The 11,327-nt window shown below is 47.2% G+C and overlaps 1 protein-coding gene across 5 annotated transcripts in view; it reads left to right on the top strand.

Annotated features, from left to right (window-relative positions):
- Window positions 1-223: 223 nt before the first annotated feature.
- LOC147602770 (putative ADP-ribosylation factor GTPase-activating protein AGD13) overlaps window positions 224-11,327 on the top strand; it is an 80,401-nt gene continuing 69,297 nt past the window's right edge. Inside the window, exons 1-2 of one of the 5 annotated variants that reach the window (XM_086797686.1) lie at window positions 224-494; window positions 593-857. In XM_086797686.1, coding sequence (XP_086653812.1) covers window positions 833-857 — 25 coding nt within the window. In that variant the 5' untranslated portion in view covers window positions 224-494; window positions 593-832. Of the gene's footprint in view, window positions 518-592; window positions 858-11,327 lie in introns of all 5 variants that reach the window. The other 4 variants (XM_086797685.1, XM_086797687.1, XM_086797688.1 and 1 more) reach the window with 4 other exon arrangements.

Genomic DNA, 11,327 nt, shown 5'->3' with positions numbered 1-11,327 from the left:
ACACGGTCGCGCAACCATGACAGCGGGGAGATATACCTCATAGGCTTGAGGTTCCTAGTCATACGATTGACTAGTTTTTTAGATACCCCTCTTCAAAGATAGTGGTTGTTGAAGAAGGGGAAAAACAAAAACAAAAAGCCGGCAGTCATTGTTACACACGTATGCCCGGGCCCTGACTCCCAAAATCGTCCAGCAGTGTCCGGTGCGTGTGCCGTGCACACGTATGCATATAGCCCAGTGCAATGATCGCCTTGTCTCACCTCGGCTATGGCGTTGGCGTCCTTTCTAACAACGCAGGCTCTTCACATAATGAGTCCTTAAACCCTTCGTGTTATCTTATATGTCTCAGCCTGGCTCCTCTTCATCTTTCTGTACAGAAGAAGAAGATCTAGCCTGCGCGGTCTGCCCTTTTCGCTTTGCTTTGCAAGCTTGTTCTGCTGCAGGATTGTGCATATATTGGGATCCGATAGTCATAGCCTTGCGATCTTTAAGAGGTTCGGAACTCATAGCTAGCTCTGTAAGTGATCAATGGTGGATCCGTTATTTGTTTAACTGTGTGATGGCGAAATGCACTGAAATTAGGGTTTTACAGGTACCATTGCTGATGAATGATGTTTGTGAAGCAAGCGCACACTGGGGACTGCATCTGAAGGACCGACAAAAAGCCATTTTTAAAATCAAAGAAATGGGATTTCGGCCAGCAAGGTAAAGCATTCAAGGTGCATTCTAGAACGGAGTGCCTTGCTGGGCTGTAGAGAGAGAGAGAGGGAGAGAGGGAGAGGGTAATCCATCACTACCCAACACATCCGCTTCACCAGACAAGGGTTTTGCCATGGATGAGGATGCAGCTACTCCAGGTATGTCCACTTCTCTTTTACATTACTGCTAAGCAGGAATATCTCTTTTATAATACCCACTTGTTGATGTTCTCTTTACATTTCATGTGAGTTGACTTCTTCTAGTAAAAATCCATCTGATCAAATCGCACAGATAGATCAATTTTTTTTGATGGAACCTAAGTGTTGTCCAAACCTGAATCAAATCCAAATATTGCAGTTGCTGGTTTCACTATGAGGGGTGTTTGTGATCATGTAAGAAAGTCAGTTAGAATTCACAACTAAATCATGGTCTGGGTGTGCCTGCCTGTCGTGCAGATACTCTTCCAGCCATTGTTGGCTCGCATTGAGTGAATTCTAACCATGGTTGAGCAGCTGTTGACTAGTGTTTGACCGATGTTTGGCTTGTGATTGTTTGACAATCGGTTGGCGTGGGATTGATTTTCTAGGGCTGTTCTCTGTGGCGATTCTTTGAATACAGACTGGGGTTGAGCTTTTTGCAAATATAGCATACATTTTTTTTTAAAAAGTCAGAACCATAGATTATTGTTATTTCATATGATTGGATGAATTTGGGTGAGGTCGGCCGGGATGTGATATAGGGCAGAGCCTCTCCTTTGTTTTGGAAGGTCAATGGATGCTGAAAACAACTTTTTACCTGAGGAATAAAGGGATACCTAGGGGAATCACCTTCTTTTTTTTTATGGGAAAAAGATGCTTCTATTAGTTAATGAAAAACAGCCACAAAGGGCTAAATACAACCACAAAGGGCTAGATACAAACTCGCCTCATGTACAAGGTAGAGATCAAATAATCAAAAGAGGGGAAAGATACGCTTCTCTTCCCGTTGGCCGCTCTATGAGGAGAAGACAACCACACAGGTGGCTTGTAATGCCAAGTGGGATCACCACCTCTATCAATGTCAAATGGGCCATGCCACCAAAGCCTCATGAAAGCTTCCCGCCGCTTCCGCATGTGGTCAGAGCCCACCATGCAACTTTCCCACTGACCGAGGAGGGTATGGATGATGTCGAGCCAAATTATCTTGATGGATTCTGCAGGTGAAGTGTGGGTACCCTTGATGGCTTTGTTGCATCTAGCTCGGCATATGTGCCAGGGTGTAATGCTACTGCAAATCTCTCATCTTTGGCATGAGTTTGGTCTCCAGTGGTTAGTAGATGGGGCTGTGATTGGTACTAATGACATGCAGAGGTGAGAGACCTGAAGGGCTAGTCTCTCACCATCCTTCTTATAAGGCATGACCACCTCAGCCTTTGTGGCCCAAGCGACACTGTCCCATGTAATGATTTGGTCAAGGTTCTATCCATCGTGAAGATGTGGAGAATCCGCAGCCAAATTTGTTGAACCTTCGGGCAATCCCAACGACAATGTCACTGAGTCTCCTGAGGGTGGCTGCACCTCGGGCAAGCTACTGGCTGACCTGCAACTGCCAACCATGTGCCAACCGCCAAGCTCTTGTGTGCCATCTTCCAAAGGAAGAGGGCGATCTTTCTAGGCTGAAAACTATCTTAGAGTCTCTTTCAAAAATTTGAGAGGAAACGTTGTGAGAGGCACTGTGACTACCAATGTACTGCTGTTGTCGCGGTGCCATCTATCTTTGGCATCTGGATCTTGCGGTCTAGCCGCGCTGTATATGCAAAAAAGGGGGCATCTAGAGTCTCCTCCCGATCAGCGGGATCATGCCAAGTCTCCTCTTCCGGGTCCCACTAGAGGCACGTGAGAGGTCGGCTCTCTCATATCCATAGCCGCCAGAATCTCTCCCTAGCTACCTTGGCCAGTGCGGGGTCTATGTGCCACTCACGTGATTGAAATCGAATCATCTTCTCCCGTTGTAAGGTGCATCCACTGAAATCCTCCAGGGGGGGCTCGGATCTCTCTAATCCGTCATGGGGATCAATTGAAAAAGTGAGCAAACCACTGTCCTTGTACACCCTGTGGACTACTAGAAGAATATCATGCCAAGTAAACACTCCTAGCCTTATTGGGAGGGACGGGTCTAGGATAGGTATCAACTACTTCTGAGGAATAGCAGAGTCAATATCGATGCTAAGTTGGCTCTCTCTTGAATCTCCGGGGTAACTGTCTGTGTGCAAGCCAATGTCCAAGAGACTTGGCAGGTCCTAAACTTAATGCGCCCATGATACATGAGGTCGGGCTCCTAATATGTGGTCACTGGGTAAACGGATCAAGGGGTTTTAGATCAATGGCTGTCGAAGACGCTCCTATGAAGCAACCGGAGCTAGTTGTCTAAGGGCCAGCTTGAGGTGATCCCAAGCTCGGAGTAAACTAGTTGCAAATCTCTCCTCAAAGGCAGGGCTAAATCCGCGGGTCCGCATCTCTGTGAAGATCCATCAGGTACTTTGCGGCCAAGGGTCCCCTAGACTCGGGCATCCGGGCTAAGAGGAATTTCTTCCAAGGCTCACCATCGGGAAGGAGTCCTTGTGAGGGCAAAAGAGACCAAAGGACCAAATATATGAAAGATTAGAGTAAAACACACAGTATGCAATGGTGATGTGAATATAAAAGATGAAGTCTAGTACAGGAGCTCTATGTGAGACTCCGAATAAGCAGAGAGAGCTATTGTCCCATAAAATGCAGTTAATAGAGCTGGAGTGACCCTAATGAAAGCCCTGATATAAGCCTGATGCAAATGCTGAAGACAACCTGATGTAGATGATGAAGTCAGCCTGATGTAGGCGATGTAGATGATGAAGTCAGCCTGATGTAGGCGATGTAGTCTAGCAACAGTAGGTGATGTAAACGCTGCTGTTAGCCCGTTAGCCTGATGTAGGTGATGCAGGAGAACTTGATGTAGGCGGTGAAAACGCTGTGGAGAGGCTGACGTAGGCGGCCAGACCAACGGCAGTTAACGCTGCAAAATGATCTTGATGTATGCGGTGAAAACACTGTGGTAAGGTTGATGTAAGCAGCCAGACCAACAGCAGTTAACGTTGCAAAAAGAACTTGATGTAGGCAGCTAGAGTATTGATGTGAGCTGTCTGTGTGATGACCAGCAGGAGTTGGCGATGCACTCAGTGATGTGCAGTCCACGAGGTGTTTAGCATGCGATGAGTTGATGGTTGCAACGTGAGCAAGGGGAGGGGCCTCATATTTATATGAGGTTTTATTTGGTCGGCCAGCATGGGAGTCGGCTAGCAAAGAAGGCGGCCCTTTTTGGGCTGGGTAAATATTGGGTATTATTTTCACACCTCCCCTCTCAGACCAAAAAGGGATCATGAGAGAAGATGAGGGGAAAAAGATTTGGTTGTCGAAGATGAGGATTTCAATGATTGACGAGGCATCTGGGAATGAGAAGTAGTGGAAGAATGCCACAATGCAAGAGGTTTTCACATGCATGAATGACCATTTTTGGGTTTTCATTCACACATGCGTCCCAAACACAAAATAGAATGGTGTGCATAGGGAATGCAGGATGGAAAAAAATGCAATGCTTTGGGTTTTCAAAGGAGCCGTGCCCTCATGGGGTTTTCACTGACTCATGTGCCCGATACAAAAATGGTAAAAAAATGAAGGGAGAGGCAGATCCCCCTCTCGATGAGCGGAGGGTGATGGTGGTGGACCGATGCCAATCCGATTGCGAAGACGCTCGAGAATGGGGCGGTTGATGGACTTTGTAAGGATGTCTGCTTGGTTGTCTGCCGTGGAAATGTACTGAAGTTGGATGGTACCAAGCTCAACTTGTTCCCTGTTAAAGTGAAAACGGACACCCACATGCTTGGTACGGTTAGAAAAAATAGGGTTGCTAGCAAGGGCAATCGCATTCTGACTGTTGACGAAGATGGTAGAGGCGGTGTCGGAAAGTAGTTGACGAAGATACATATGTCAGAATATGCAGCGGAGATGATGACTAAATCTGGGAACACAAGAGCAAAAACGCAGGCAGAAAAACAGCACAAGAGAGAGAGAGATGTAGGCGTGTAACTCTACTCTATATACACAAGAAGATCCCGAGAACTGATACAAATAAGGGATGGGGGCTAAGGACCTATATATACCTTCCTGGAAGGGCAGTCGGCCAGCACTAAAAGTGTCCACGACTGAAGAAAGAGGTCCACGACTGCATAAATGCAGTCGGCCAGCTATCTGATGCCCACGACTGGTAAAAGGCAGTCGGCCAGCAGCCCTGAAGCCCACGACTGATCAAGATCCAGTCGGCCAGCACTGGGGTGCTCCCGGCATCATCTGGCAGCCCTCCCAAGCCTCAGAAAAAATGGGAAAAATAGGGGAAAAATGCCGAGAGTGGGGAAAAATGGGAAAACACCTCATAAGGGCGGGCACACCCACAACAAAGGCCCTGGTGTATAAATCTAGACAGGAGATGACTTCTAACACCCCCTCTCAGCTCCTGGCTGTGTGACCAACCACTGGGAGCTGGGGTGCCGCCTGAGCAAATCCTGAGAGCGACTTTGTGAAGAGGTCCACCGTACTGTCCTCCGTCGAACAGAACTCTAGCAAGATGTCATCAGCAACGATCTGTTCACGAACAAAGTGCCTCTGGATGACCATGGGTTCCTCCAGTGGAAGCCCAAACCTGCAATGTAACCTCCTCCTGCTCCGGAAAACTGCTCCTGGGCCATAAGTAGATCTCCTCGTGTCCGGATCTCCTCCCCAAACCGAGTCACTCCAACCGTGGAGTCGGACTCCATCCAACAATCCCCCTCCTGTGTACAAGAGTCCATGATCCTTCGAATGCCGCAGAAACCACAGGAAACGCAATCCTGCCTCCCAAAGAGACCTCTGCAACCAAGAGCTCAATTGCCTCATCAGGAAGCTCCCGTCCAATCCGGTGTCCATCAACCAGATCAATGAACCATACAGCTTCTGAGTCACAGAGACATCACACTGCTCACAAGGATCAACACCTGTTACGATGCACAAGCAAGTCCTGGAAACCTGACGAAACATGTCAACCACCCCCTCTGAATCCGGAACCACAAAGCCTGGAGAAACCACCTCCTTCTGCAGGTAAGCACCTGCCACCTGCCAGGCTTTCCGAAAGGTCCCCGTGGAAAGAACATCCTCAACTACTGGAAGTTCTATGTCCCGAACACGACGAGACATCAGAGCATAAGTGACCTGTTCAGCTTCCTCTGACTCACGAACACAAGAACTACCAACATCAGTACTGGAAAGTTCCTGCCAACTGCTGCCATCTACTGGCAAGCTATCCACCACCTGGTCTCGGAAAGCCCGCACCTGCAGTGTATCCACACTTGAGTAGCCATTACCAAACTGCCACTCATCACAATCCTGAGGACCTGGGAGAGAGAGTGCTGAAAGCCTGTAAACTCCATTCTCCACTCCACCTTCCCAAACCACTTGGCCTGTTGCTTTGTCCCGAAGAGCAACAAAATGCTCATCAAACTCCACCCGTACGCCAGTCTTGCAAACCTGATGCACTGACAACAGATGAAAACCAAGTGCCGGAACATACAACACCTGGGAGGAATGCTTCCCCCCTCTGCCATCGGGAACTATCTCCATCCTGCCCTCACTGTGAACTGGGATAGTGGACGTATCCCCAGTAAGAATATGACCAGAAAGCCTGCAGAGATCCTGTAAACCGGAACGGGAAGGAGTCATGTGGCTGGAAGCACCACTATCGAGAATCCACTCCCGAGTATCCGTTGCGGAGAGTCCTCCAATCTCCTCCCTGCCTGAAGAAAATGAAGCATCGGTGTCCATCACCTCCAGGTGCACAAAAGCCGGAGTCTTCATGATTGCTGAGGAGTCTTCACCCTTCTCGGTCTTCCGCTTGGGACACTGCCTCCAGTAGTGGCCTTTCTCGCCACAATCATTACAGGTCCTCTCTGCCTTCAGTTTCTCGCGGTCAGCGTCGGACATCTTCTCAGAAGACTTCTCCGATGAAGCCTTCCCCTTGCCCGAGTTACGGCCTTTCGACCGTTGGCCAGTAAAGGCCTCCGAACCTCCACCTTGAGAAGGGTTCGTGAATCGTTCCTCCTGGTCTAAGACCATGGGCACAAGCTCCTCCCACGTGATGGTGTTGAGCCTGCCACTGGTAATCAACGACGAGTAGAATGCTGAGTACGAAGAGGGCAAGTGTGACAGCAACGTTATGGCCATGTCCTCTGACGATATCTCCTTCCCAGCCTGAAGAACCTCCTGCTGAAGAGCCTGCAGCTTGTTAATATGCTCCCGCATGGTCGACGACTTTGCAGGGCTCAGAACCCGCATCTATACTTCCAAGGAAATCCTCTTCATGGGCGATACCCTGTTGTAAAGTGAGGCCAAATGCTGCCATATACCTCTGGCCAGCGTCATATGCTTTACATGATTAATTACCTGTGGTGTGCAATTGAGGAAAATAAACGAACGGACCCTGGCGTTGACGCGATCCCACATCTGCGTCTGGGCCTCCCGGTCCTTTCGGGTTGACGGTAACTCCCCTTCCTCTACTTCCGGCCGTGGAACACCAACAACGACGAAATCGGCGAGATCGTAGGACTCCAGAACGGATTCCATCATCACCTTCCATATGCCGTAGTTGCTCCCGTCCAACTGACGGTCCACCGGGAACGTGGGGAGTGTCGGGATCTTCACATGTCTCTCGGCCATCTCAAACAGATCTGCCATAGCGGGGATGTACTCTGAAAAGGGTGGGTGGGTGGGAACAAAGAAGAACTAAAACCTGCAAGTGGCTGTCCAGCAAATCAGCCCGCCTTCCTCTTGCTTCTCCTCTTCCCGAACAGTCCAAAACAGTCCACCAATCAGCCACAAAACAGCCCCCCTCTTGCTCACACAAATCCCAAGACCTATCTAGAGCCTAGGGCTCTGATACCATGTCAGAATATGCAGCGGAGATGATGACTAAATCTGGGAACACAAGAGCAAAAACGCAGGCAGAAAAACAGCACAAGAGAGAGAGAGATGTAGGCGTGTAACTCTGCTCTATATACACAAGAAGATCCCGAGAACTGATACAAATAAGGGATGGGGGCTAAGGACCTATATATACCTCCCTGGAAGGGAGTCGGCCAGCACTAAAAGTGTCCACGACTGAAGAAAGAGGTCCACGACTGCATAAATGCAGTCGGCCAGCTATCTGATGCCCACGACTGGTAAAAGGGAGTCGGCCAGCAGCCCTGAAGCCCACGACTGATCAAGATCCAGTCGGCCAGCACTGGGGTGCTCCCCGCATCATCTGGCAGCCCTCCCAAGCCTCAGAAAAAATGGGAAAAATAGGGGAAAAATGCGGAGAGTGGGGAAAAATGGGAAAACACCTCATAAGGGCGGGCACACCCACAACAAAGGCCCTGGTGTATAAATCTAGACAGGAGATGACTTCTAACAACATAACCTTAGTGGTGGCATCATAGAGGGCCCGGTATTCGGCCTCTGTTGAAGAACCTGCAACGGTGTCCTGCTTTTCTCTAGACCAAGAGAAAGGGGCAGATCCGAGCTAGAACAAATAACCACCATGAGAACGTCGGGAATCGAGATCACCAGCCAGTCGGAGTCCGTGTAACCATGCAAGGTGATCTCACGACTGTAGTGAAGTCCATACAAATAGGTACTTGCTAGATAGAGAACAACCCTCATCGTTGAACTCCAATGTGGCTCCTTGGGAGCATTAAAATACTGACTTAAAATGGATGTGCAATAGGAGATATCAGGACGAGAATTTGTGAGCCAAATAAGTTTCCCAACCACTTGTCGGTAGACTCGCTCTTCATGTGGAGGTGAGTCCACTTCCTTTGACAATTTAACGGTGGGATCCAATGGAGTGGCCACGGGGATAGCACCATCAGGAAAATAGGAAGTAATGAGTTGGAGACAATATTTCTGTTGAGACACGAAAATACCATCAGGATGTTGGATCACCTCCATGCCAAGGAAATATGAGATAAGACCGAGATCAGTCATCTCAAAAGTTTGTCTGAGCTGTGCCATGATATCAACCATTTTGGCTTGATGGGAACCTGAAATAATTAGGTCATCGACATACAGTACAAGGTAGCAAACCATCACCTGATCAGTGTGAATATAGAGATTGGGATCACAGTGTGATGGGTGAAAACCTTGGCTGTGAAAAAATTTGTCGATGTGATGATACCACGCCTGGGGTGCTTGTTTAAGCCCATAAAGAGCTTTATGTAGGCGAAAGACTTTGGCACCTATGGCTAACGCGACTGAAGGAAAGTCTTTGGACCAACCTTCGAAGAATTCCAGTTCGACACCAGCGAAGAAGAAACGACTCCTTAGGGCTTTAAAGCTCAAGAAGGAAGGACGTTGTTTTATCTGCGAAGAAAAAGGACACATGCGTAACGAGTGCCCAAAGCAAAAGGGTACCAAGACAAACGCAGGATCAAGCCAAAGGCAGCTAACCTGTTGTCTTTGACAGGTACGTCAATTACTGTACTTTCTCGCTCTAGTACTTGTTTTGATTGTCTGTTCAATTCTAAAGTATTTGGCTTACATGATCTTCTCCAAGTTTATGGAGAAGTGAATGGCCATAAGATTCACATTCTTCTAGACCCTGGCAGCTCACACAAATTTGTTAACTACAAACTTGTGCAGAAATTGAGTCTTGACACGATACCCAACGATCATACCTATGAGGTACGCCTTCCTGCGGGAAGGCAAGTTTGGGATCGAAAGGTGGAGATGCTTCCAATCTAGATTCAAGACTACAAAGACACTCTGGAATGCTATGTGATGCATCTAGAAAATGTAGACTTGTTATTAGGGATTGAGTGGTTTAAGACTCTTCAAGTCCACATAGATTGGTCTAGTCATATTTTTTCTTTTCAGCATAGAGACACCCAGTATAGTATTTTAGGTGATTGTATTCATCCCTCTCAGGGATCTCTTGTAAATACAATTGATTTTGGAAATATAATGGATTTTTCTTTGTATACCGCTTTCCATTGTGTATTGATTCTACTTTCTTCTTTTCTCATCCCTTCCATGGATGTAAATGAATTAAGTGTGTTTGAAAGCAAAGAATTACAAAAGATACTTGATTCGTTTCAAGATGTATTTCCTAAGGAACTGCCATCGGGTTTACCACCTGAACGGGCAGTAGATCATCGTATTGACTTGATCCCTGGTGCTCATCCTGTCAGTATTCCACCTTACAAGATGAGCCAAGCTGAAGAAGATGAGTTGGCTAAACAACTCGAAGATTATTTGAGGATGGGCCAGATCCGTCCAAGTAAATCACCTTGGGGTGCACCTGTGTTGCTTAGGAGAAAGAAGGACCACACCTGGAGAATGTGTAAAGACTACAAGAGATTGAACAAGCTGACAATTAAGAACCGTTATCCTCTCCTTAGATCAGATGACCTGATTGACCGATTAGCAGGAGCGAAATATTTCACGAAGATAGATTTACGTACTGGCTATCACCAGATACGTATTCATGAAAGGCATGTCGAAAGAACCGCCTTTCGGACTAGGTATGGCCATTACGAGTTTCTCGTATTACCTTTTGGGTTAACCAATGCACCAGCCACTTTCCAGCAAATGATGAACGATCTTTTTCGTGAACATTTGGAAAAATTTGTGGTGGTGTTCCTGGATGATAGTTTGATATATAGTCGTACTCTTGAGGATCATGTCAGGTACCTCACGATTGTCTTATCTATTTTAAGACAGAATCGACTATATGCCAAGTTAAGTAAATGTGAGTTCTTTATGACCGAAATCATTTACTTGGGACACAAGATCACCAGAGATGGATTGAGCATTGACTATGACTGAGTTCAGAAGGTTTTGGACTGGCCTATACCGCGAACAGTGAAGCAACTTCGTTCTTTTCTCGGTTTTGTTGTTTTTCTTCGGAAATCTGTACGGGAGTACTCTCAGCTCACACTACCGACTTATTGAAAGATCGTGGACGTAAGTCAAATTAGCCTATCACTTGGAATAACGATTTGGATATAGCCTTCAGACTTTTGAAAGATAAAGTCAAGGAAGCACCTATCTTAGCATTGCCTGATCCTAGTCGGCATTATGTTCTTGAAACAGATGCCAGTGACTATGCTATCGGGGCTGCTCTATTTCAAAATGGTAGACCGGTTGCTTTTGAAAGTAAAAAGCTAGACGACAATCTCGTTGGCCAACCCTTGAGAAGGAGCTTTATGCTGTGATTCATGCTCTCAAGGTTTGGAGACATTATTTATATGGCTCCAAGTTTGTGGTATTGACTGATCATCAGTCAATCAAGTATGTGTGTGATGCGGATGATTTGAGAGGAAGGAAAGCTCGTTGGACGGAGTTAATGCAAGATTTTGATTGTGAGATCCGTTATCGGAAAGGGTCCATGAATAGTGTTGCAGATGCGCTTAGTCGAATTAGAGAGGTGAATACTTTGTCGTTCACTGAGATTTCTACTGACTTATTTCAGTCATTGAGAGGGCTTTGCAGGACTGATAGTTATTTTGGTCCATTTTGGCAGAAGATCCAGGACGGGAGCTCATTGATTGA

Source organism: Cibotium barometz, chromosome 66 (assembly GCF_041138505.1).
Source record: "Cibotium barometz isolate CiBa-2024 chromosome 66, ASM4113850v1, whole genome shotgun sequence".
Classification (NCBI taxonomy): Eukaryota; Viridiplantae; Streptophyta; class Polypodiopsida; order Cyatheales; family Cibotiaceae; genus Cibotium; species Cibotium barometz.
This window is presented reverse-complemented; position numbering and strand designations above follow the sequence as displayed.